Source organism: Cebidichthys violaceus, unplaced genomic scaffold, assembly GCF_023349555.1.
Source record: "Cebidichthys violaceus isolate CVI_PGR_0920_01 unplaced genomic scaffold, fCebVio1.0.p SCAF_17, whole genome shotgun sequence".
NCBI classification, from domain to species: Eukaryota; Metazoa; Chordata; class Actinopteri; order Perciformes; family Stichaeidae; genus Cebidichthys; species Cebidichthys violaceus.
The window spans coordinates 10,255,292-10,283,243 of record NW_027176340.1 but is presented as its reverse complement, the minus strand read 5'-3'; the positions used below and the strand labels follow the sequence as shown (position 1 = coordinate 10,283,243).

General features: G+C 44.3%; 1 protein-coding gene across 4 annotated transcripts in view; it reads right to left on the bottom strand.

Moving 5' to 3' along the window:
- Nucleotides 1–27,952, bottom strand: part of ephb2b (eph receptor B2b) — a 119,677-nt gene that overhangs the window by 51,770 nt on the left and 39,955 nt on the right. For all 4 annotated transcript variants that reach the window (XM_068712563.1, XM_068712565.1, XM_068712564.1 and 1 more), the window contains exons 2-3: nt 22,278–22,357; nt 10,881–11,565 (exon numbers count right to left, since the gene is read on the bottom strand). In XM_068712563.1, the coding sequence (XP_068568664.1) occupies nt 10,881–11,565; nt 22,278–22,357 (765 nt within the window). The remainder of the gene's footprint in view (nt 1–10,880; nt 11,566–22,277; nt 22,358–27,952) is intronic.

Sequence of the window (27,952 nt, the reverse complement as noted above, 5' to 3'; positions counted from 1 at the left end):
ATGCAACGCAGCCAAGATATGTTGTGTCTAGCTGGGCTCAGAACATGTGGCTGTGTCTTTCCTCCTCCTGCAGCCTCGAGACAAAGAGCGCACAACAACAAAAAACGAGTACTTAACTACAAGCAATCTGTTGAAATAGGTCATTATGGAGGAGGCATGCTGTGAATGCACCGCGTCCCCAAATCAATACGTGAATTGCTATATTTAGTAAGAAGGTCGCAAGGAGGAGTTATCGAGGCTGTACGCGGAATGAGAGACGTCAATGAATCGGCGCGGTGCTCGAGTCGGGCCTGCTGATTTTAGATGCAGATGGCTCCAAAATGGCTTCTCTGGTGAGGGTTTCTCTCTGCGGAGAGTGGAGAGGTCCCTCGCGGTGGCTGAAAATGTCACATTCTGCTCAGTGTCAATGTCATAACGTTACCTTTTAAGGTGCTACACCGAGGAAAAGTAATCTGAAATGTCTGTTGTGGGGTGGGGGGCATTGTTATTCTCTACTGCGTCAATACAATAAACCATACTGAATCAATTAGAATGTTTTGTGTGAAAAACACTCCCTAGACCATTCACCACTTTGACTTTTTTAACCTCAACTCCAGAACGGTGTGAAGAGATTTAAAAAAACAAATACATTGAATTGTATATTTGATTTATTCCCCGCTAAATTTTCAGATATAGTTTCCCAAGTATTATTGTGTGAAAGGTAACTCCTGCCGCTGCTTTCAAAAATCGACTTAATAAGCTGCACTTCTGCTCTAAAAGGTTCATTTATCGTCATTGTTCACTGTCATTGGGGAGGGCGTTGTCTTTTAATATCCTTCCGGCACTTCGCAGGCACCTCTTGTCACCAATATCCCCGATGCTCGGTAGATGATGTTCCGGGCAGTTCTAACAAACACAAAAGTGCATAACATCGTGTAGTGTGGTTAAGACGGACATAGTTTAGGTCTACACTGTATCATGATCTCTTCCTCTAAATCTCTCCTTTCCGTCTTGCTTTAAGTGCAACATACTCCCTGTGAGCTTACAAGGTCTGTCTTTTTGTTTCAGCCAAAATCCTCAACATCGTCCTGACTTTGCATGGTGAAAAAGAAAAAAGCTAAAACAAGGGGGAGAGCAGAATCAAAACAACCTCATTAATAACTGTGACTAATGCATTCCAGACGGCTCTTTAAGCCTGTTACTTCACAGAGAAGAGGTACATGCAGTGGGAACGGGGGGGTCAGCGGTGGCCCTGGTGTGCATCGAGAGACGGTGCCATACTGAATACGGCGCTGATCTCTCCCCCACCTAAACCGCCAAAATAACTCTGGGGAGACCACACAGCCTTGAGATGGCCACAATAAACCAGAACACTGGTCCCAGCACGCACTGAGCAGTTCCCAGGCATCAATGCGCTGCAAGGCCAATCCAAGCTTTGTAGTAAACACTGGCGGGTGGTTAATGTACGGTCCACAGGAGTTGGGTACGTGACTTTGCCTGTTTACTGAATCTCACTGTTTCACTGCCTGTCGTTCTTAACTCACTCTCTCTTTGAGCCCTATACATTTCAGACATGGTTTTGCTGTACAGCAGGTCCATGTTTTCAGTAAATAAGAAATCAAATCCAAACCAAAAATACTTCTCTCTTTTTCACATTAATCCTTAAAACCCATTACTTAAAGGTGACGGATCTTCAACAAACTACTTGAACAGTTCTGCCTTGTTATGAACTATAGTTTAAGATACTGGACTTGTATATAGAACCACATGCTCAATAAAACAACAATGAACACATTGATCTATCTTTTAGTATCAGCTAAGTCTTCTCCTGGAAATAATCCTATTTTTACAAGTGATCACTCTAAATGCAGGGAAACCACCTCGTTCTACGATTCACAGAGCAAATTGAATGGTGCTAGAATTACACGGAATTGAAAGAATATACTTTGGCCAATTGAAAAAGTAATTACGCCGTGATTACCGTCTAATTTTCAAACCTGATGGGGACATTAAAACATTATGATATCCCAGCGCTGTACTTTAACTCATGCTGTGAAGTGCACAGGAAGCAATTGTTATTTTTTCCACAATAGAGCAGCCTTCTCATTAGCTTGTTGTTTACAGACTCACCTCCTCCTCCTCTTCCATATAAATCCAGTATAAACAGGAGAATCCCCAACAGGCTTTACAGTATAAACTGTGGGAAAATATCTCTAATCACAACGCAAAGACGTAGAGGTGGAAGAGAAGAACAGGGGGGAGCGGAGTAACGCGGTGGGATTATTCTCACCCATAAACCACTGGTACAGAGTACAATGTACTGGTATGAATATTCTAACTGACTAGATAAGGATTAGCCTGGTGGATTGTGCTTCGCCTTTCATCTCCCAAAGCGTGGGTAAAAGAAAACCCTGTATCCTTTAGATGAACCCGGTTCTCTATAAGAATGAGAAAAAGCGTGTCGAACCGTACCTTTCAGCCGAGAGCTCGGGAATTCCACAGGAGAGTGGAACAGCTCATTATAGTGAGTAATATATTTGCTTAGCAGCTGCCCAAGGGGAAGTAAAAAGTTTTAACATCCAGAAAATTCTGTAAGTAGTCCATTTACAAAGCTTTGCTGTCCCCCGCAGCAAATGAACACCATCCCCCTAAACCAGGCTTCCACAATTAAACCAGGCCACTAGAGCCAAGACTGTTCTCCTGCCCCGCATCAAGTACGCTCATGACTGTGATGAGCAGTAGTAGGGAGGGATAATATTCAATGCTACTGACAATTAGAGAGTGCAACAGGAAACAAAACAAAATCAACAATGTATGGAGCACTGAGAAAAGTGTTTTTGTCAACCAAAGACTTATTGTCTTTTCTGGCTTGAATTATTTTTAGCCATACTAGCAACACGGCTCTGGGGATTGCACCACTGGGGTTCCAGACCGTAATATTTCAACAATTACTGGAGGGAATGCCGTGATATTTGGTACAGATATTCATGGTTCCCAGACGATGTCTACTAATTACGTTGGCATTCCGCTGCCTTTTTCCTCTGGCACCAGGTTGGCATGTGGTTTTGAGTGAAATGTTTTATTAACTATCAGATGGATTGGCCTGAAGTTCCGTTTGAACATTCATGCTATCCATAGAATGAACTGTAATCTCTTTGAGTTTTGACCTGATACAATCTAAACTTTGTATATTCAAACATATTTGTGGTATGAAGTCAATGTGCAGGTGTTACTCTTTCATCAATATCCCCTGGGCCTTGACACTCAATATAGTGAATGACATAATCAATACGTCTTATTCGCGTGGATTCTCTCAGGAGTCAGGAACTCACAGGTAGAGTAACCTGGCAAGGAAAACAAAGTAGAATCGTGCAGCGGTGGCTGTCGACAGGGGAGAGCTTAGCTTTACATTGACGGGGGCTTTAGAGGCATGTGTTCAATTTCAAACTCAAACACCACTCGGAAACCTCCCGGGGAGCGTGATGACAGAAAGCGTGGCTATGCTGGGTCCAACTTTTGAGTTGACGTTAGCCGGTGGATTTCTAAACAATTCGGAATTAAATCCCAAAGTAAAATAAATCTCAATATAAACGGCTTGATTCGTCTGTTGGTTTTGCTCACACACTGCAGAGGCCCCGGTGGGGAGATGAAGCTTGTGTGATCACCTCGCAGAGATCCGCTGAGATTAACAGAGATACTGCCCTTCAATCCAAGGATACTTTTCTGTTTGTTGGTTTTTCTTATTTGATCTCAGGAAGTAGCCGCTAATTGAACTCAGCCGCTTTGTTTTCCTTTGAGAATGGCGGGGTGCACTTTTTGAATCTCAATCACTTTGATTGCGTAGTAATTAAATGCACAGGACTTTGTCTTAATGACACTGCCAGAGAGATACATTGACTACTGAGAGATTTACAGGGCCATGCTGACTCATGGCCCGAAGCAAAGCAAACCTGGCAGTGTCCAGCAGATAATCTACTAGATTTATATCTGTGTGTGTGTGTGTGTATATATATATATATATATATATATATATATATATATACTCCCTGATTTAAGGACTGTATGCCATTATTGTATGTTTAAAGAGATAAAGAGCGACTTTCTCACAGAACACAATAAAAATTTGTACAAAAAGTTCCTGTTTTCAAGAACTGAGGAAAGCAGCCCTATTTTTAGCTGCCACACTTTTTCGATATGATAAAATGTGTTTTTTGAAAGACGCTGTATCAGGAAACCTTCTAAGTAATCCCAGAGTTAAAGTCAAAACACTGGCATCACAGAATGCTGGGGTAAGGAAGTTCATAGCATTAATATTCTGTGATGTCTTCCTTTGAGTCTGCTCAAAGGAGACCATCTCTCGTGGTTATTAGTGCAGTATTTCTGATGGGCAGTGAGACATATCACACTGATAAGAGAAGGAGGAGAGGAGAAAGAGAAGCAAGCTCTTTCTGTCTTTGTGAATATTCCCCCCCGTTGCCTTTCCATTCTTATCCATCTCTACCCTCCCATCTCGCAGCCTCACCCCGTGCAGCCGTTTAATCTTTCATCACCTGAAGTTTAACAGGCGAGAGATCTTTGCTGTTGGGTGATGTTACTTATTTTAGAATCCATTACACTTCAGGAGTCAGGATGAACTGCCTGTTCTCTGTTTAACTGTACTGGGTCAAAGTTAGGGCCGGCTGCACACTGTAATCATACAGTTACATAAGTCTCTGTTGTCAAAGGTCTTCTCAAAGCAAACGACTGTCAAATAATCAGAATGAACTGAGCAGCAACAAAATGAATAGCCGGCGAGTTACATAACCAGCAGATGTTTTTGTAATTTCTAGGGGCACACATTCAGGTTGAGCACATGCCGCAACAGTGAGCACCTCTATGCTATGATGTCGTATGAGATTGAATGACCGTCCGGTGTGAAGCTGAATATAGACTCAATCCTTTCTGCTTCTTAGCGAGTGACCGAGGGGTTAACTGTGTGCGAACAACTGTGCTCATCTCTGGGGCGAGACGGGCCGTGGAGCACACGGGGCTCGTCCCGCCGATGTCGGGGACGGATCAGCTTCCTGCCCGCTCTCACTTTTAGAATAGCTCTAATGTAGGTCAACGGCACACAACACAAGACGCCACGATTTGTTCTCTCGGTGTTGACCGAGTTCTAATACATCAGTGGAAAACAAGGTCACCGATACTCGAGAGGGACTCCTGTCTTTAAGAGCGAGCGCGGTTGTTTCTCATCTTTTTATCCAGACAGATGCTCGATCCATCAGTCTCCCTCAGCCGGGAGAGCTCTAACGGGACACGAGTCGAGGACATCCGTGAGAGAGAGCACATGGGGGGATGTTTTGACAAAGCCCCGGCCTTGTCCCTGATGAGAAAAGAGAGGCACATGTGGAAAGATCTCAATACAATACACACAGCTCCTATTTCATCAGAGCAAGGACAGTCTGTCCAGGGCGAATTCATCATGAGCAAAAACCACAAGGTCTCAGGGTTGTCACCCAACTTCGCTCTGGTGGAGGAACACCAGAAAGCTGTCTGTGGTCCTCAGGCTCTCCGGTATCTCGGGGCTCAGTGTGAGACAGAAATAGGTGTTACAAGCAAGAACCAGAGCAGCAGGAAGCCTCTGCAGCAGACGGGACGACCAATAGCGCAAAGGGGAAAAAAAAAAGAAGTAGTGGGATTATAAGAGGTCATACGGTCCTGAATTTGAGATTGAAAAGATGGTGTGGGATAATGAGGAATGTGACAGAGGGGGCATATAGAGCAGGGGCCGACATGTGCTAAAACATGTGGAAAACGTTTACAGGCTTAGGGGGGCCGTGATCTTTGAGTTCGGGGAGATTCGCAGGGATCGCAGGTCACGTTATCACGTCCGCATATGATGAATGTGCTGTGAAAATGAGGATGATGAAGTGGACGTGGGTGGGTGCTGTGTGAGCACACAGCCGTGCGTATATATGTGCCCATTCACTGTAACGGGATCCGTGCACTCGCTGTACTGTAATGTATATTAGAAGGGCTGTATTGTGTTTTTTAGAGGGATTTTTTTCATTAGACTTTTCCCTTCCTCATTAGAGCCCACCCACCACACACTCTTTTTATTTCCTCTCTCCTGCTGCATGGATGTGTGCAGGGTGCAGAACAGACAGAGAAAAAGAAGACTGGTGGAAAAAAAAAGCACCTGGCCATACTGAAATCCTATCACAGTGGGGAAGAGGGAATAAAGGCCCCTGAATGCTCCCTGGGACCTCTGCGGACAGAATGACACGTCTTACAGCTCGCCTGTTTGCCTCTTGCTGTTACAACAGCCCACACTGTGTACGGACCGAAGACGCAGCCTCACATCAGACACACATCATAGAGCCTTTATTGGGTCTAAATGAAAAGATCAGTAATGGAAATTAAGTGATATTGCCTATGGTGCAGAAATGAAGGCCTGTTGTCTGCGATGCCATTTAACAGACAAATGTTGCAGCGATGAACATCTGCTCAGACGCTAATTTGTATTCCTTGTGCTCGACGAAACGGCCCCTAACAGCAGTCATCAATCTAAGGGAATAAGTGTGGCTTTTACTTTAACATAATATTGTGTGGATGCCTATTGTGTGGGCAGGCAGACTGTTGACATTTTGCTTTTGCTCTCCCTCTCTCTCTCTCTCTTTCTCATTTTCTCCCACTCACTTTCTCCCCCCTCTCTCGCTCTATTGCTGCAGCCCAATGTGAACCTGGCTTCATCTTTGTTTGCACAATGCAGCAAAAAGCCTTGAGGGGGGGGTGGTGTGTTTGTTTTGTTTTGCTTTGCGTCTTGTTCCAGGCACAGAGGACAGTCGTCCAGTCATCAGCGTGGCTGCCCCCCCCCCCCCCCCCCCCCCAACCAAGTGCGCCGTTAGTCAATTAGAGCTGCCATTAAAGACAGCGGCACCCTGGGAAATAAAGGCAGCGCCGTGGATTTGTCTGCGCTACGCTGATTTCCACCCGTAAACCCTCTCCAGACGAAGAGATTGCAATAATTGGGATTCTGACAGTGGGTTAGGGGGACTCATTTCCTTGCCTTCCTCTCCTCCCCTCCTCTTTGCCATGCAATCATGTCTATCCAATCCCGCCCTGCCCGGCACCCACCTTTTGCACTTGATCCTCCTCCCTCTCTTTATCTACAACCACATTTAGCTGAAGAATTACTGATGCTTTCCCTCCTTAATCTAATTGCTCTGGGTGCAACTGCGGGAGCCTCGCTTCCAAAGCAGCCACTTCCCACCGCTGACTGACATTAAGAGAGGCACCGGTGTTCTTCCAAATCATCCACACTGTGACCCAAAAATGCTTTTCAATCATGTGACCTACTGACTTGCTGTGGGGCCTGTCGAGCATGTTCAATGTACAATTAGCCGTGTCCCTTTTACAGTATATACACTGTATATCAGCCTCTGAGTGTCGATTCTCAAAATGTGACTATAAACGGTGGGAATTTATGTTTATGGGTTATTTTTTAGAAGTCTCTTTCTTCTCTTTACACTGTAAGAACACTAAGAGTTCCTCTTTCTCAGGCTATTGGTCTCACAGTCAACAACAATAATTTCTCACATCATTATTTCCACTGAACTCCATAAGTGGAGGAGCGTGCAGAATATGTAACAGTTGCACTCATTTATTGTTAACCGCTGTCATGCTGTGTGATGTTACGTGTTGACTATCCCAGGCACAAGCTGCGCTGCTCGCTTTACGCTGTTTTCTTTTCCTTTACCGAACTCCGTCATAACAAAACAACAAAAGCAACAACAAAGATGGTCCCCATCTGAATCGTCGCTGCTCTTTAACACGAGCCACGCTCTCGCCGACGAGACCCCTTGAACTCACAATAGCGTGGGGTTAGATGATCAGATTACTGTGAGGCGCACACATGGGTGTTGTTAAGGCAGTGTGGGATTCCACCCCAGGAACATGGCTCTCATTGTGCCCCAGCAGCATCTCTCTCTTCAAGGCCGTCTCTGCTGAACAGCCCTGGTGCGGTTCCTTCACTCCCAGCATATCTTTCAGAGGAAACTAAATCTCACTTGTGAGACAATCGCAGGAGCAAAAAAAAGGCCTCAGCAATTTCATGTAAGCACCCCCCCCTTTCTGCTGTCAATATTTTGACATATTTCATGACAGCGTAATTATTTGCCGGGATCCCTGCCAAGGATTTAATTGTTACATGCGTAATTACACGTTTAGTTGCGGGGATGTTGGAACAAAGCACTGGTTTGCGTCCTTAATATCACGACACAAATAGCCTCTTTCATCTTGGGTGCTTTAACGCTGTCTCTGTGGCTCCATAATCCGGCTATGAAAGAGGATATTCTACAAACCCTCTGAGGGCACCTCTCACAAATCAATTCATCACCCCATAATATCGGCAGGCAAAGGCGCATCTTTCATAGATCAATTCATTATCCGACTCCTGGCAGTTGAAAGGCGGCGGCTGACCACAGTTTCAAGTGCCGATATCAGCTTTCAGTGTTTAGGAAGATGACTAGAGAGCAGGCCAACTGGTGGAGGCCTTCCGTCAAAAAGAAGGGCTCCTGAACAACGGGGTAACCGTAGAATGATATCCTTTTTAACGGTAATGCTTTTATTATCCTTCTGGGTAAAATACACACTTCTCCGTTTGTTTGCGCTGAGGCTCATAACTATTGTATGGAGCCATAAAATCCATCTCCGTGCGTAGCATTTTGCTGCATTCCACGGCTGCACTCTCGGATAATGCATTCTTCATGAAACTTTAATATTTAGTCGACGTGTCACGTGAAGGGGGAAGACCGAGTGACGGAGAGAGCTCCGTGCTCACCGATATGTGCTTCCCTCAGGGTCACTACAGTTAGTCCATGAGCCCTGCAGTGCTGTGACTGCTGCAGAGGGGATTGGCATGCGGTCAGTAACGCTTCTCTTCTGGTGGACTTTGGGTAACAAAGCCAGTGTACAGCAGGTGAGAAGATATGAACCTGATGGCGGTCAGACATTTTTTTTTCAGTCAAAAAAGTCCCATGCCCAGGATATAAATGAATCAACATGCTTTCCACATTCCAATAGTTCTCAATCTGAGAGCATTCAATTGTATAATCCCATTTAGCACAAAAACACCGTGACCGAGGACACCCCTGGGATGTTCCAATCCACCACATGCATTGAATTACACGTGGGTCAAAAAACAGGCAGATTTGTGTAATAACGCAGCGCAGCTCGCTACAGCAGAGTAGCTGTCTTCACGCGGCCTCCCGTTGGCCTGTATTCCTTCAGGAGGAGTCGGCGCCTGTCCTCATTAGCAGTCATTGAACGGTGCCTGGCAAGTGTTTGGGAGGCAGCACCCATCACGCTGCCTCTCCTCCCATCACACACACACTGGGGGATGTGTTGTAATTACAGGCACACATAAGAGAGGCAGCGATGAAATGCAGGTGGGTGGTTTGTTGTGCCGGGCTAGAGCAGCACGGCTCCAGTCTGCAGGCTACGCGCTGCCGTGCTGTTTTCCAGTGATCGAGATCCCCGAGCACGTTGGCCAAATACCACCTGCCAGACGGCGGATAGGGCACCTCACAGGTAAACGCTGGGCACGTCGATGTTTTGAAAAGCCCAAATCGATTCGCCAGTGAGGGATTCCAATCTATAGGAAAATGCAGGCAATTTTGCAAAAGATCCTCTTTGTCCCCTTGAGTGGAAGGAGACATTCTACTAACAAAAGATCAGCGCGGACATTTTACAGGTCCAAAATTGCTGCTCTTATTTTCTTTTGAATTTCTGTTAAGCATGTGTTTCTCTGTAGGCTGAAACATTTTCACATTTTTTTTTTATGATAAAAACAAGTGCAAATTTTCAATAGCCGAATGCATGCTTTCACACATACACACAACCTCACAGACACTTAACCAAAATAAAAAAAGGCTGCTGAGACCAATGATGCCGCCCACGAGAAGTGGTTGACGAGTAATGTAAAGGGGCGTGGTTTAAGTATAGGGGCAGGGCTAAACCACAATCAATGAAAGAGGGACGCCCTGCTGAGTGCAATGATGTCTCCACAAGACGGTTCATGAGTTATGCCAGAGGGCGGGGCTAAATTGTAAGAGGCGGGGAAATATTGAAAAAGCTAATTCATGCAGATTTTTGTCATAGGCCACTCTCTCTGCCACAGTTGGCATGAACACAAGCACACACCTCCAAACCAAAATGTCAGTCTCCTGAAGGGAAAAGTGTGGCCACCAAAATCATTGCCCAGATTGCATTTACGCCCGCTCAAACGTGATTGGTCGATACTACTCGGGACACAAACAGAAACCAGAATGCTTCCGATACTAAAATCTTGTCCCTACAGATTCTACATATGAGTGCAGAATGTGTGGAAACAGGCTATAGAGCTGCTGGGTGCAGCAAAAAAAAACATATTAATAAACTGGGCAGGATGTTCAAATACATATATTTGTTCCCTGACAAGCCTTTGTGATTTGCCACCAATTTTGAGCGACTCCCATCCTTTTTATGACGGCAGAAGAACTGAACATGTTCTGCAATCACAACTTCAAAAGGCAGCTGTATATTTGTAGATGAAATTATCATGTGAATTGCCGTATTCAGCAGTGCAGTTCTGTTGGAAAATAAACAGAAAGGGGTGCTGATCATTTTTTATGGAAATATGGCGGCTCCAGCTAAACAATCTATGCACAGAATGTATACACCTTTCCATCATGATTTTTTCAACACATGACCATGGATCGCTGGCTTAAACCATCAATTGAATGGGATTGAATAGCTGCCTGCAGTTTACAGTGAGGAATAAACACTGTGTGGATCGTATCCTTGAATGTTTGGATTAGAGCGGACTGATTCATAAGGATTAGCAGATTTGATGAAAATATTACGAGAGCAAAACATACCTCGACAAACAGTCCCGTTCTCTACGGCCTCGTTCCCAGCCTTGCACATACAGCGTCCGATGGGTACCATCCATTCTCCGTCTCCGTTGCAGTACAGCTTAATGGGCACGTCCACCTCCTCTGCGTTGGGGATGCAAACACCTCTAGCAGCCACCAGGGAGGTGCTCTCCGCTCCCGACAGCGTCTCCTGGAACGAGGCGCCGTTGGTGATGATGCGCGGGCACTTCCGGTAAAAGACGCGGACGGCGATGAGCGACATGCAGCCGCCGTAGTCCTGGAAGGCCAGGTAGAAGCCGTTTCGTGACACAGGGCCGAAGCTCCGGACCTCGGTGTTGATCTTCATCACTCGGCCCCCGAGGTCCACCTGGGAGAAGCTCTCGTCTGCTGCAATGGTGTCCACTTTGATCCAGGGGTTCTCCATCCAAGCCGGCGAGGTTCTGGTGGCCGTGTCGGAGTCGGATTCGTAGTAATAGAGGTTGAACGTCTCTTTGCAGGAGCCCGGCACGTTGGGAATGCTGCTGCAGTCCCTCACCGAGAACTTCATCTCCACGTGGATGCGCTGTGCGCCGCGGCGCCGGATGTATTTTGTCCGGACCCAGTTGTTCTGATTGTTGTCAAAAACATTGCAAACCTGGTACGTCCGGATGGTGTTCATGTTTTCATCATACCCACTCACCTCCTCCCACTGTTGGAAAGACATAAACAAGGAGTTAACACGTCACTATTTTGTAATAGACTTAAATACGGAATTAAATTTTTTGTTCTTTATTATAATTGCAGCACAAAGTTAACCCGATTCACTCAATTAAGTGCAATTCAGCCGTAAAGCAGTAAATGGTCTGTGTGTGTTTTCTATTAATACAAACTGCCATGAATCCACCGCTGATACCTATGTTTTCATCAATAACGAGAATGTTTTCATGCATATTTTGTAATACTTTGATTACTGGGAGTAAGCAGCTTAAGCAATGTTTTGATTGATTTGATTACATGGTGCAAAGACACAAAATATTTCCACTAAACCAATTTACATGGATGAATTAGACAAGTCTAAAGGAACAAATGAGAACCAGCCTTCCAGCATGTCCTTCCATTTCTGAGGGTAATACTTGTATTATACCAGCTCTACTCACAGGTTATTTACTCTGACTCTTACGGACATGTAAAAACACTTTATTAAATTGGAGGAAGGGTCAGAGGAGTGGTTCATTTTAATGAGATGGAACACATTAGAGTTAACTATTTGTGGATTATGTGTAAAATTATTTTTTTTATCCAAGAACAGCTGCTCTGTGATTACAGAATGAGTGGGTGTCTGAACTGTGTGGCATCTGTTACACTTAGTACCATGTATTACTTTGACAGGTAAGGCTGGCATTATGAAGTCACTTCAGACCCTACTGATTGCATCAATCAGATTGACTTTTTTTTCCGATCTTCTAAAATGTGCAGCTGCAATAATGGTTACATGAAGTTTTCACCATAGACTGTATATAAGAAGTGGACAGTCACAGTGACGTCACCCACTGGTTTGTGGACTACTGTTTAGAAGCCTTGAGTTCGCCATTTTGGCCGTCGCCATCTTTTTTTATGTCCGTCGCCATCTTGACTTTTTACAAACAGAGGTGACACAAGACACAAGAGGGTGGAGCTAAGGACAACCAAACACTGAATAAGACATTTTTAGGCAACCAAAAAAGTTACAATTCATTTTCATGAACTTAAAAAACACTGTGTTGGGGTTAAAGTTGTAAGACGAAAATAGTGCACAGCTCCTAGAAGGGACATAGCTGCCTGTCAATCACAAAGTGGCTCCGCCCTAAAGCATACCCTGGTTTATGGTCTATTTGACTCTAAATGGACCATCATTTACTAAATGAACATCATGCTGTACTGAAGAAGACTTTAAACTAGAGATTGAGATCATAAACTCATGTTTACAATGTTTACTGAGGGAATAAATCAAGAAAGAAGTAGAGTCATTTTTTCATAGACTTCTATACAATCAGACTTCTACTTGCAACCAGAGGAGTCGCCCCCTGATGGCCATTAGAAAGAATGCAAGTTTAATGCACTTCTGCATTGGCTTCCCTTTTCAGACCCGGAGGTTGCTGTCTGGTTTAATGCATTTTGGGATGTTAAAAAATGTAACCCCTGCTTTGGAGAGGCAGAGAGCTTTGATGTTTACCCTCTCACTGAGGAAACCATTCACTTCTTGTAATGTTTTAAGGAAAACTGGAGAAATGTGACAATGAGTCACTTGAACAGAGCAGCAAGGTTTCTGGTTTACGTTTTTTTATTGTGTCTTATTAGGACACATTCATAGCACACACTGTAATGGGTTACTGACATGCTAGTGAAAGCTCCTTTCACTACAGTGAAGCACTGAGGAAACCTGACGTGAATGTTCCAAAGTCAAAGTCACACTAAACAGACATAATCATATCACACAGGTAATCATATAAAGAACAATCAAGGGGCAAATTTCACTCCAGATTTTCAGGCACATGCTATTCAACTTCAAAGTCCACATATTGCACACCAATGTGAGCGCTCGCTCTGACTGCAGATGCAGCCTCTATGGCTTCCCTGCCCCTTGGCCATGGATCAAACCAGCTTTAAACACCATGCGCTCTAACCACCGAGCAGGTCAGGACCTTGACCTCGGCATCTCAGCCAAGATGAAAAAAAAACTGTTCTCAACCCCCAAGAGCCACTTTGTATCAGCTGCACCCTCTGCTGCCTCTACAACTCTGCCTCCTCCCCCCTTCACTCTTCACTTCACAGCTGATATAATTTCTCAAATTAGTGCCCACTTAGAGAGGATTTTGACGGGTTGGGAGAAGAAAGTCACCCTTTCTGTTACAAACCGACGTTCCATCAAACACTTTCTGACTAATTAGAACAGCTTTGGTCCTTAATTCCCATGTCCTAATTAATCAGTGCTAGTGTGACGCTCGGCTTGACCCAAACTCAAATTCAAACCACCACAAGAGCCAACCAAAACAGAAAGGACTGATGTGCAGCCAAAAATAATAATAATGAGCGTAAATAGAAAGAAGCTTTTATCTGCGTCTTACTTATCAAAACTGGGCTTTCCTTCCTAATGAGTACAATTGAAGATTGCAAAAACACTGTCAAGAGTATTTTCTGTGCAGTGCAGTGATTTATTGTCTAGTAGCTTTAAAATCATACAAGCAAATGACTAGATGATGTGTGCAAGCGACAGCTTATTGGTGGTGTGGTTTAGGGATGGATCTATCTTTTGGCCCGTACTGGCAGACGTCATCATCACAGGTCATGAGCAGCCATTGACCTTCCCACTTGTTGAGGAGCAGTGGGGGGGGGGGGGGGGGGGGCAATTAAACAAGAGTGGGCAGTCTGCTCCCACTGAGTGCGGAGGGGTCGGACAATCGCAGTTTAATAAAATGAATGCGGAGACAGGTGGGGGTTGCTGCTAATGAGGGACGCAGACAGGGGAAAGTGTCGGCAGTGATGTGGGGGGGAAGGGTTGATCCAAACTAAGAAAGACCCCAAACAAAATGTGTTTTGATGGAGGGCCCCTTTTTGTCCTGTCATGGCTTCTTTGCCCCGCTTTCATCACGGCCAGTGGAGGGAAGCAAATGGGGCATAATAAGAGCCCAACGATCAAGCGCTGAGTGTGAAATTAGAAGAAACGTCTTCATTTTCACAGCTCTTTTCCCCAGTTCTTTACTGAGAGTGCTGCAAAAAGGGTGGTCATGTGTTTTAAGTATAAGAGATGGAGGTAACCCTGGTGGTGGATGTCAAGATGGATTAGTCAAAGGCGACGAGCTGCCCTCGGATGACGACGGTAACAAAAGCTCTCCAGATCCTGTTACATTTGGCATAATGCTGTTTTTCTTGTTCTCTGAGTGTGGAAATCAGCAGCCATAGGGCTGAGTGCATTGAGTAGTGCCCCACCATAACATAAAATAAATAGATGTTTAATGGCAGGATGAGCAAAAGGAATTTTCTTCATAACCAAAGGCATTCCAAATATTATCAAAAGCTAATTTGCATTTGAGAAAGTTCTGGGACATAAGAGTGTAAGACTTCAAGGTAAATAACAAGAAATGTGTTTTTCATGGTACACTGAATGTGCTTCCTTCCTCTGGGAAACACAGAAACAAACTCTTACGATAAATACAAAAAATCGATGGTGTGAAACAGAACGCACGACTGGCTCCAAACAAAAAGACATTGTTTCATGATTTAATTGCTCTCCTTGGGCTCCAATAAGCCTGGGTCCAATAGTGTCGGCAAATAATTGCCAGTGTGTGGTTTAACCTGCTGGGTGTTACAAACACTGGGAACGCACCTGCATGTGATGTTTAATGCCGTACCTACACAAGTCATTTGGAATGAACTATCACTGGATAGTAATTCTGTTCTATTCATTCTCTTGATAGCCAAAGGTTTCCATAGACAATGCACTCTGAATATCTCTGATAGGAGTGCACACCTGCTGTTTAGATAAAGCATGTTAGATATAGATCAAGCAGTAACATGTGGCTGCCCTTCATTGTTCCCAAAACCAATTCCTGCACCTTGATCGTCTTGCCAATTCAACTGATTCCTAACCGTTACAAATGCTGCCACACAATCTCTTCTAAATGAAACTACTTTCTCACACCAGTTGGTCCTCTATAGTGTGTCTATAGTTTATATTACGCTAGAACAGCGACACTGAGAGACAAAGACAACCTGTCCGACGTGAGTATAGATCGTGGTGGTTAGACTCCGACCATATGTCAGCTGCTCCTCTCTTCCTCTGGAGTTGTGTGAGGCGCTACAGTTCAGCGACGCTCACTGAGAATGAGCTTCGGAATCGATATCTCCTCTGCCGCTCCGGGAGGGAGAAAGAGAAAAGTTCAGCTGACCTGCAATCCATACGTCTCCATGACATTATGGTCTCTGCTTTATCTGTAATGCCAAGCGCAATGCACTGTCAAGCCTGAATTATAGACTGGAGTTACCTCTATAGCTGAGGCCAGTCTCCAAAGACTGATTTTTGCCAACATTAGGTACAATCCAAATTGGTACACGGTAAGGAACAACACATAATTCATGCATTTGTATATAGACTCTAACTATAGTTATAGCCTTAACAGCCACTTCCAACCGTTAATCTTGAATAAAAAATGTAAAAACTCTTACAAACTCCTCATTTAAAACTGAGAAAGAAACCTTGATATTGGCTTCATGTCAAACGATATCCACTTTCAAGGACGGTCAGGCGAGCATCAGCCGCCAACAGTCTGCAGACAGATGTGTGTGTGTATGGATTTTGATGTGTCATCCGTTCTACTGCTCTGTTGGGACTACTGTGCTCTTACTGTGCGTTAATACTGCATGCAACACAATCAAGCTGTCAGAATTCTCAATTTCCTGTGCATCTGTGCGACCAGGAGAACTCCAGCCAGCGAGCAGACGGTCAACAAGTTTGTTGGCTGCAAATAGTTGACCACAATTACACTCTTCATGGACACTGGTTTTCAACGACCTGTCAATTTTATTTTTTCATAAATAGATCTGTTTGATAAGCGCAAGTGGAAGAGTTGTTGACGGACTTTACTGTTTGAATGACTAAAACTGTTACTATGAAAACTTAAGGGATGATCAAACTAAACAAAGAACTGTAAACAAGTTAGGTTTTAATATGGCAGCCAATAGACTAAGGGTCTATGGCCATCCCCATCAAAATGTTGGCAACAGAAATGGCGCTTTGCCCCAGCCATCCAGACGATTTAGCGAGCTTTAAATATTGACAACAAATGTCTGGTCGTTTAATGTTCGGTTGTCAGAATCAATATTCCAACAGCAGACTCAACTTCTGCAGAACTCCGAGAGGATCCCGATCGTTTCAGAGCATCGAGTCTGGTTTGACGAGTGACTATCAGCCAAATGCATCCGTGGTTGCTCATAGAAACACATATAACTGGTTGGCGTAAGTTTGAGGTAGCCAGCCTGAGGCACGCATGCCACCATTGGCCTGTGGTAGCTTAACCAATGGCACACTAGCAATAAGGGTATGAGAGAGTTTTTGAAAATGTTGAAGTGTGCTCTCATCTGCATGCCAAATCACTTTGTTCACATTGGCAGTTTTATGGCCTGTTATTTATGGTAGTTTGATAGATTATTTTTCACCATCCACATTCAGCAAAAACCCGCCGTACTCTACCTCTGATTGGCTGGTGCATTTTGCCTTATTCGCAGAAAAGTTTATTGCTGATGAACAATATTGTTGGAAGGTTGGCAGGGTTTCATGATTTCAACTTAAATGTGGATGTTTGGATAGGTCTATGTCCTGATTATGGGAGAAAATAGTTGCTGTATGGAATACAATTACAGATCTGTTGGAGATTGTAATATTGATGTGATGTCATAACTAAAGTTGATTTAAAATTGATTGAAGGCTTTTGCGTGGACACCTATGTTCTGTTGGTGTTATCAACAGCTGCCGTCACGACAATCAACTACAGACGCATTCCGCCGAGAGTCACCGGTTAACACAGTCACTCGTTAAACCGAAACACCGGCTGCATCTACGGCAGCAAGCTATTAAACACGTTGAGTACGACTGGACTAATTGCTTGTGTTTGTAGCGGCCATTTTAAAACTCAGTGAACTCAAACCTCTTATTTGACGTTCTGTGTTTGACCACAGATAACGTAGTTGTACGCGTCTAGTGACTTTTATGCCTGTAATGTCTGGTTGGTGTAACAGTGCATGCAAAGTTTCTCCACCAAATGATGTGTATATACAGTATATGGCCACAGTATATTAGACTACTTGCTAATGTATTCTACCCACTCACTAATAGCACACGGATCAGGGAGGACTATTTGTTTAGGTTGCATTAGTGATCTTTGGTGGCTAATGCCCTGATATAGCTCAACAAGCTATTTAACTCTGCCATGCTTCCGTTGCCAAACTGCGTGCGCACACTTACATACGTCATCATCATCATCAAACTGTAAAAGGGTCTACTACAACAAAAACAAGAACAAAGAAGAACATAGAAGTAGGAAACAGCCGGCCCTACGACCCACAAGCGGTCAGAACATTGTGACGCATCAGTCAAGTAGCGGTGTAAACACGCTGTCAGAACACTCTGAGATTTCATTGTTTTGACATGAACTGCGTATTTATCACGTTGTGTCATCACAGTGTTTGAGTTAACCTGAACTAGCTTCATGGTCCGGAGCCGTGTTGCGTATCGCCGCTCCGTCACTGACACAAGTAAATAAATTATTCACAGGAAAGCGGGGAGCGAGAGCCAGTGGAAAACTCCCGGCGGCACAGTCGCCCCATTTGCAGTTGTGGGAAATCTGTCAAGAGCAAGAGAGCCTCCCCGAGAGGGACAGAGGACAAATGACACAAACTCTCTGCATTCAATTACTACGAGAGAGAGGAGAGGCCATGAGAGCCGAATCCTGCTGGAGACCGGGCCTATCATGGATAAGAGAGACTCTCACACACACACACACACACACACACACACACACACACACACACACACACACAGACACACAGACTTAAGTAGAACTGTCTGTTGCAGTCAGCTCCAATTACCACTGTCCACTACTAATGCACAACATGTGAAACTAGAAGAACAATTCAATATTTTATTTATTTTAAGTCCGCCCCCCCCCCCCCCCATTCCACAAAGTTCCATATGGATTATGTTTGTGTGTTTCTTTGCGTTTAATTGTGAATCAAAGTCACGGTCACAAATTAGTGGTCACTTTAAGTCCCAGCGAGTCCAATGCAATGAAATAAGTTCAACAAATTACTTGTAAAGAACAAGAAAGGCTACGTGAACAAATAAGCATGCAGCATGCTGTCGGTCTGCCGCACAACCCCACGCATACACGTAAACAACCTCAATCTTATTCCAGAGGAATTTAAACACAATATGCAGGAACTTCGTTCCATCACGAGGAAGTGATTTGCAATGTTTTGCCTTCCTGCAGAACTTCTGCTGCTAGTCGTGTCCCCAAGTGACACGAGCTATAGCCCGGTACAGCGTATTATGACACATCCATAATGATAACCTAACCCACTCTGCGCGGTATAGCTCCTTGTGCTCCCTGCGGCCGTGAGTCTATTTCTGCTGTTGTCAGTACTTCAGGTCAGGAGGTCCGACCTGATTTTCACACATCTCTCAGCTCCACTCGAGAGGGACACGTTGACCACTTAACCCCCGCTCTGCTAGCCAGCCATGCATTAGAGTGTCGAGATCTCTGGGTAGCTTCGCATGGACTGATGTTAAAGGAGCTGCTCCAGTTTGTTTGCAAATGTGCCGAGCAGTAGTAGTTTTTTATCCTTTTTAAAACTACTACTGTTGGTCAGTGGATGTAGAACCAGAATGTGAGCTTCTACACATATTAACAGTGTTATATCATTATTGTGTATGTGTGCAAATCGCCCTGAGACACACATCTAAATGCTGGTCCGACTGCACTGACTGCACCAGTTCCCCTGTGTGGGTGGAGTGAGGCATGCGATACGTGAGTTCTCACAACGTTCAGGCAGCAAACTTCCTGAACCGCCCCGGGTTAAGATTCTGCTTTGGTAAATATTACGTTGCTTTGTCTGTGTTTTTCAGCTGCGCTATCGTGAATAATGAAGACGTCTTGCTTGTCTGGCTCAGGGACAACGCGAGTCTGGCTGTCATTGCGCATGATTAAAAGGAAGAAACTGCTTCGCTGTACACACGGAGGGTTATACAAGTTGATTTACAGCAGTTTAACTGGATCACTTCTGAAACCCAGCTGTAGGAGATTGATTTTATAGCTGTGCTCTAAGGGGTTCCACTTGCCTGCTTGCCATTGGCAAACACTAATTGGCCACCAATTCTTGTGTTTTTGTAACATAAAAAATAGGGCAAACAGCTGTGAGTGTACCCTAAATCAAATATATATTTTTTTCAATATTTGTTGTATAAGTGAAATTTAAATATTGCGGTTACAGTCAAAACCGAAACCTGTTTTTGAAAAAGTGGCAGAGCAAATGAAGTTGTTTGACTGTGTGGTGAAAAACATTTGTGAAACTGACAAAGAACCAGATGAAGCTGAACGAAAACAAATCTATAAATTGGAAGTCTTGTGCATCTTTGAGCTGGGCTAGAAATTATACTGCTGGGTTTGTCAGTTACTGAATAAAGCTTTTATTCACATTTTCATTACTAAGCTGATATATAACTGCATGGTATCCTAACAACTCAAAATAACCATATTTCGGCAACCGAAAGCTGATGCCTGGCCACCACTCTTAAGTTAGTGATGAGACCTGTAGGCGATATTAAAATATACTTTAATAATAGAGTGCAATAACACCAACTGCCATAACATTTCTGACTTAATATCACACTGTTACTCGACTGGCCTTCCATTGTGTCTCAAAGTATTGCGTGTCGAGTTAGGATATATTTCATGAAGCTACACAGAGTAGTGAAAGCCAACTGCTGGTTGGGCGCTCTGCTGGACGTCACTGATCCACGGTCTAAGCCCACGAAGCCACGCATATATGTGTGTGAAAGACAATAGCTTCTGTAAAGCACCTCTCGCTGTTATACTGAGAGGCAGCGCAAGCTCTGTTTCCACACCTGTTGCCCCGGGCCGTGAGGGACCAGCTATCTCCACTCTGCACTTTCTGCCATATCGTCGTAAAAACTCTAGTGCCCACGCTGATAAGACCAGACCTATACCTGACTAAAGCCGCTGGCTTAGGGACTTGTTTGCATTTCATTGCGCCCCAAAGAGAAGGATATATATCGCAACCGCATATGTTTTTGCGGAACAGAGCACGGAATAATCTGAAGTGAAAGCAGGAAATAAGAAAGTCCTCGAAGATAAGCCTTTCAGTCAAATTAAATGTGAATGTATTTGATTTGGAAGAGGAGGACTACCGCAGAATGAGGCGGTGCACCACACGGAACCAAGATGATCCTTGAAGAGGCCTTCAGTTTGACAGTTTAGGACCTTAATTTCACCTCACTTTGACCAGAGCGGGCACTTTTCACGGCACAACAGTGACCTTTCTGGATTCCTGCGTGCATTCAATTTTATTTTTGTCTGAAGTTTCCACTTAGTATTAAATCCAATTATGAAATATGGTTTGAGTGACTGTTTTTTGCTGAATCGAAGGTTTTTTTGCAGAGATGAAAGGAGGACGTGATGTAAACTGTCTTTGGAGTCTCTCTGTGTAAATTGGATCCAGAGCTGGCAAGAGGGGAGGAAAGCAGGCGTCCTTTAGCTTTGCTATTGATTGTGAGGAATTAGCAGGGAGGAGACAACATGCCCTCAGGTTGGGAGGGATGAGAGTTATTCTAAATTATCGCTGAGCAACTTTGAAGTTGTATCACATAGGGGAGGGCAGCTCTATATGCTGCAAGTCTGTGCTTTCTTTTTTTTCAGCACAAAAAAGACACAGCATGATAAAGTATAACTCGAACCATCTTTAACGCCGACCACAGAAGCATAAATAATTGAATAAAATCGGCGGTGGTTTTTTGAAATGCACCAGCAAATAAGTCTACAACATTTTTCTCTCTCTCTCTCTTTTGGACTCGCTCTAAGAAGTCTAAATCTTGTGGTGAGGAAAGAAGTGAAGGAGACTGAGACTCTGGTTTTGGCCGACTTTAAGTGGGCCTGGCTTGCATGTGGCGAGGAGGAACCGATGCCCTGGCACACCGTGTGGAAATACTGTGCATCAAACACCAACGGGGCCCATATAACACAGAGCTTCAAGCCTGGCATGTGAACACACGCATTTAGCTTCAGCTTTACGATTGTTCCTTATTACTGTGTTTGTAGTGAAGCAGAAAGTTCACATGAGGTTAAAATGTACAAAATAGGGATCATTGTTTTTGAAAGAATAACCCAGAAGGAAGTACAGCGAGGGAATATTTATATATTTCAGGGTAAAAAAGTATGAGCTTTTGTGGAAGTATGGTAATATGCAAGGAGAGAAAGTGGTAGTATCGTCAAATTCGACAACAATTAAAAAAGTTTTCTTCTTCATGTTGAGATCACATCTGACTTTGATTTTCCCCCTTCAGTTTTTTTGAGGAATAATTGAGCTCAGTCCCCCGGGGACGAGGCCGGCTCATTAGTCGATCTCTGACCTTAGAGTGAGAAAACCAAACCACCGGCTACCAGCAGACATAAAGTCATCATGGGGGACTGAACACATTTACACATTAGCTGCACATAAACGTGGAACAAAAGAGAAGGCTGCCGCATGCCTCACCTTTGTCGCAGTGAACATTTTTCTAAAATGACTCGCAATTATGTTATTACTTATATAATAATTTAATTAAATCTGCATTATCAGAAGAAGATGGTTGTGAATGTGGAGGCCGTCACTTACGCTGTTGTCGCTTGACCCTGACACGGGGTACACCGTCCAGCCGAGCTCCGCCGTGGCTGTAGTGGAGTCCATAAGTGTCTCTGTGGGAGGGAGCACAGAGAGACGCAGGTCAGATAATCTACAACAACAAGAAAATATTGCTGCGGTTCGATGGAAATCATTCGAGTGTGGAACACAAATATTTTGACCGGCAGAACAAAAGGTTTACTTCATGAATTGTCAGAAAAATAGTGCAATGTTTATTGAGCATTCAGGGGACATCTTCACATTTTGTCTGACCAACAGCTGAGGGCTCAAATTAAATTATAAAACTGCAGAAAAATTATAATAATAGTTTTTTATAACCATTTTCAAGAGGATAATATAAGCAGACGGGCTACATATTCCTGAATATTATAAAAGGGCTGTTAACAGGTTATTAAGTAGTCGATCAGCAGAAAATCACCAATTTTGTATTTAGACACATTTTGTATTAAGTTATTTATTAAACAAACATGCTGGTTCAAGCTTCACCAATGAGATAATTGGCTTTTTGTAGTTTTGTACAATTTAAAAAAAAAATTTTTTTTGAGTTTTGTACTGTTCTTGTACAATTTTCTGATATTTTATAACCTAAATGATTATTTTGAAGAAAAAATTAGCATTAGACGCAGGCCTACAAAAAAGGCCCATGGGATACAATTCATATGTTAAGTTACGGAAAGACTGTTCGTAGTTTCCGTAAAAGTCTGCAGAGCTATGCCATCGTCCGTATGACTCGTGGGGAAAACAACAAACCGGTGCAGAGGCGGGGCCACCCTATGATCCGTGGATTAGCAGGTGGAAAGAAACACCTCTGGTAATTGGGGTCAAAGAGAATGAGGCCCTCTGCGGCACGCATTCCCCCAGTCCGACCCAAACGTCTGTCATGCGCTTACTGTCGCACTGTCACCTTCCTCTCTCCCACTCCTGACTTCCTTGCTTCTCCCTGTGTGCATCACAGAGGGCAGGTCTAATGAATTTCCCCCCGGTGATGAGGCCCTGTGTCAGTCCTGTGCTCCGACGTTGAAGAGCAGCAGATGGAGAGAGCGTTCATCAGGAGGTGTCAGCTGCAACTCCGAAATGCCACAGAGGGATTTAGAACCCCCCCCCCTTGACAAACACGGCTCCTAAGCTCAGCATAAGTCACAGCCAGCAGAGTCTGCTGAGAAATTGCCCTCTGCTGTAGGCTCGTCACTAATATTGTGGTATGAACAGAGTAAAGTGGGACAGAGCCCCTTAAAATCAGATAATATGTAAAAGGATTTTTCGAGAAACGTATTACAGGCAGTGAGTGAAGGGAATCAAAGATAGAGGATCTGAAGTTACGCCTCACAGGATTTTGTTTAACACTCGCATGCGTTCGCCGTTCCGTACCAGCTTGAAGGGTATTTTAGAGACTTCCAGTTGTTTCACAAGCCTGGATTTCCTCTGATTTATATTCCAGCGAAAAGCCACAGCATTTAATTAACAGGCTCCACACGCACCGGTTTATTTCGGGGGCCTTCTGCTGACTTTCCTGCATCTCACCAGCGCTACACTCGCAAAGCATAATACTAGATTCCACATCCTTTTCAGTTATCACCGAGCCCAAATCGTATAATTAGGCAGATGAGACTGCAGTTGAGCAGCTATTGATAACCTTGTGTGTGTGACTCAGAGCCGAGCAGCCTGCATGGGCGTTAGGCAGTGAGATGGTAATTATCCCCCATAATGATAACGATAATTAGTGGAGGAGCAAAGTGAGAATAATGAACCCACTCTGTGGTGGTTTAAGGAGTGTTGTGGGCGACTTTCACCTGGAACGTTAACACAGACCGGCGACACCCGGCCTTTTTTATCTTTTTTGTGCCCCAAGCCAACCTTTTCCTTCTGCTTCTACCTGCTGCCTCTTCCTATCCTCCACTCTCTCTCCTTTCCTGTACTCCTCAATAACTCCCCCTTCACTCTTTCTCCTCTTTGACCCTGTGTCCCCTCTTTCTCCTTACGTCTTCTCTCTCCCCCTCACTATCAGCGGCCCACACGCCGGACAAGCAGTATACCTCACCCTCTGAAAGACGGATCACTTTGCTTCCTCCCGCTGTCTACACTTCGGTCCGGGCGCCCACGTCGATTCATTAACTCCCGTGGAGCAGAGCGGCACATATCTCACCGCCGGCAGCCCACCTGCTCGTTCACAGTCCGAACCCCAGAGCACGGGCGCTCAGCGAGACGCGCTAGGCCATTAATCAGACTGAAGACGGGACGCAGAGCTGCTCACCTGAATCCAACCGCATGAATCACTTGCTTCTTGTTTCGTGGGTGTGGTGTTTGATTTTAGTTTTCGCTCATGGGACTGGCTGCGATGTGTACTTTCCCTACTATGCTTCCACTACATGCTGCACAATAGACAATACACTGCATGTTGATACAGAGGAACAGATGTCATCGATCTGTATTGTCTATTGTTTACGCTCCATGGAAGACCCTGTGAGGTTCAAACCAGGTGGCATTTTAAACCGTTACATCAGACAAAATAAAGGCTTTTAGGGCTTTTCTCCGGGCTCTGCTCAACGCCGAAAACACTTGAGGCGCCATGTTTTAAATTCTTTGTAACGTAGGTCAATAATGTGTCAGGAGTCACAGGACTCTGCATACTGGTTAGCTGCTGGTACTGTGTGGCCACACTTTGCTGCCAAAAGCTAGACTATCCCCAACTTCAAACGGATGTTGACGTGGATTACGTTTGCTTTTGACGTATCATGAATCAGTTTGAAATGAGTCTGTGGAAGTCTGTGTACAGAGGAGGTCGAGGGGGTGGATGACTCAAAAGTACTTTTTGTTTTGTTTTGTTTTACAGCGTTAACTGTGTGTTTTAAACTATTTAAGAGTGCAGGTTAGTTGTTTGGGAACATAATTTAGTAGGCGGTGTGAGCGTTCAAGCAACTTGCTGCAAATAGTTTTGGGGATTTCGAGGACTTACAAAAGTCTTGATAACTTTTTATAAAAGTAGCTTTGTTTTAATACTCATTATTTTCACAACATTTTCTTTTTTCGCAAAAGACAGTTAATTAGTAATATATAATAAACAAGTACAAATCATATCCTTTTTATTAACTGATGCAATATTAGCAACGTATTTTATGAGCTGCGCTCTACAAAAGGCAACCTTGTTACTGGTGATTAGGTTCTTCTTTTGGAAAGATAGTCATTGTGTTACCAATTTAAAAACATCTTGCAGTTTGCTCACGTGATTTATGAAGTGTTGTGTGTGCTGCTCTGTGAACCTGTTTGTACTGTAATGGATTTGCTTGTGACACTCAGGAGGACAAACTGCAGCCTCTCAATGTCCAACTTCCAGCAGTGAAGTGACTTTGCATTATTTGTGTGGCGGAGGAGAGAGATGCATGAAAGTGTTTTAACTGTTGGAGCTCGTGGGAAAATGGCCTCCATGCATGGCGCTCAAAGGCAGCAGCAATACTTCACTGTCTACACACAAACAGCTGTTTTAAATATGAAACTCGCATTTGCAAACCTTCATATATTTTTTCTAAAATTACAGAAAGTTCGGACAACATTACCGTGAGTAATTACAGCTTCTGTGTTGTTGTTTTTTTAAACTTGATACCCTGGACCGTGGAGGGGACTATGAATATGCAATGAGACCAGGGAGTCTAAGAAAAGCCTACTAGACAGAGAGTGCTTCCTCCAACACTTCCTGACACTAAGGAGAGAGTTTAGAGCCGATCTGAGAGAGAGCTCTCCAGTGAGAGGCTGTCTGAAGTGATGGGGGGGTCCTACAACAACACTCCTCTTCTCTAAGAGTGGTCAGTGCAGCATCTCAGCCTTCTGAACAACGCAACCGCATTCTCGTTGAGGGGAACAAAGAAGAGCTGTTCACAGGGAAATTTATTTCAACTCAAACAACTGCAGCGAGAGAGAAAATAAACATTTTTATGCAGACGGACAGAGACTAAAAGGGCTTGAAGTTATCTACAAGCTGTCGTGTTGCTGAATGAATAAAAGAGAGAGCATCTCTACTTAACGTGCTGGGATTCACTGTATTCATACATTCACTTTCTCTGCTGGTGGTTATATCATTTATTTTTCTGTTTCTGTTGGTTTATGATGGCGACTGACCGGGAAATCAGGGGTGTGACAGATGGATGGCCAATTAGTTACAGTGAATAGATTTAAGATATATATATAGGATAAGATAATAAGAGTTCTGAAGTCTGAGTGATGGATGGAAAGCTTCTGTAGTGTTGTGACTAATACACCTATACACAAACTATACACCTTCCAGCTTGGACACCTTTTTACCAGACATGGACTTCAACAAGTGCTGAATCTCAAACACAGAAACCCTTTCTATCATAGAAAGTGCATAGCTGGTACCTACTTTTATGGAGCCTAATCATATGGCTGATTTGAGATATTTATCCTTTGACTCTCTTTTTCTCAGCATGAAGAATCCAATTCGACAAATTGCTCTGCAACTTATTGCATCACCGTTGAGGGAAAAACCCTGCCTGCAAATTACCTTGGCATGCCAGTTCAAACCGGAAACAACGGGAATTAACCAATTCTCTAACAAACTAGCCTGTATGTGGGACGAGCAGTTTAATGAGTTGACCTCCAAAACAGCGTGAAGCAGCTTGCAGGCATGACTTCTTTTTTTTATGTTTCTCGCCAGCGGAACTGTAGCCGCCGCTCTGTGCGTAACAAATCCCTCAACATTCAATTCAACATCAACATAAACCACATATGGTGCTTTCCACGCTCGTGATAATGTCAGCTAGCAGGGCTAAAAAGCAGCTAAACGTTCTCCCCATAAAACCCATGCTGGGTCCGTTTAACCGCTGCTGAAGGGCGCATGTGCATTTACTCGCCTTTCACTAAACACCTGAAACCAAAGCATTTTGACAGCAAATGTGGGAAGATTGTGGTCCGCATGAGTAACACGAGCAAGCTGTTCTTTGTGCTTAAAAACAGAACTCACGTATGGTGGACCCGGCACGGAAATCTGCCCAGATTAAGGGGCAAGGCAATGATATACCCCTAAGGGAGCCGGTGCAAGTCCAGAGACATGATTCATAGCTTTAATGACGGACAGGGCTACTGTATGGCCGGCTGGAAAGAATAACAATCTGTTTCATTGAGAGTGAAGAAGTGGAGGGAGCCCCCCGGTCTGGAGGAACTTAGCTCAACTTATCTGTCAGCACAAGCTGGGCCCATTAAGGTGCAGTAGAGCTCCCACCACTGTCACGTAACAGCATATCCCTGTGTGTTAAATGAATCTTTAATCCCGCTTTTACAATGAAACAGAGGCTTTGTGGACCATGTGGCACTGGCCCAAACCCAAGAAGCATGGCTTCTTTTTTTTCAGAGGCAGGCTGGCATGCAGCCCTGGGTATCCGGGCGCTACCAGGTGTGCCACTGGTGAGACATCACTCTGTCAGGGAGATTTATGTGGTGTGGGGGGGATATTTGCTGGGTCCCGACGAGGCAGGTTCCGGAGTTTGGGCTCTGATGTGGGTGTTTTTTCTCAAAAATCTGCCCCCACCTCATCAGGGCTGCAGAGCGGTGTGCTTTCCAAGGCAAGGAAAGATGAGGTAGGAAGCTGGGTAGTTGATTTTGGCAGAGGACGGAGCAGTGTGAAATATGGCACCACACAC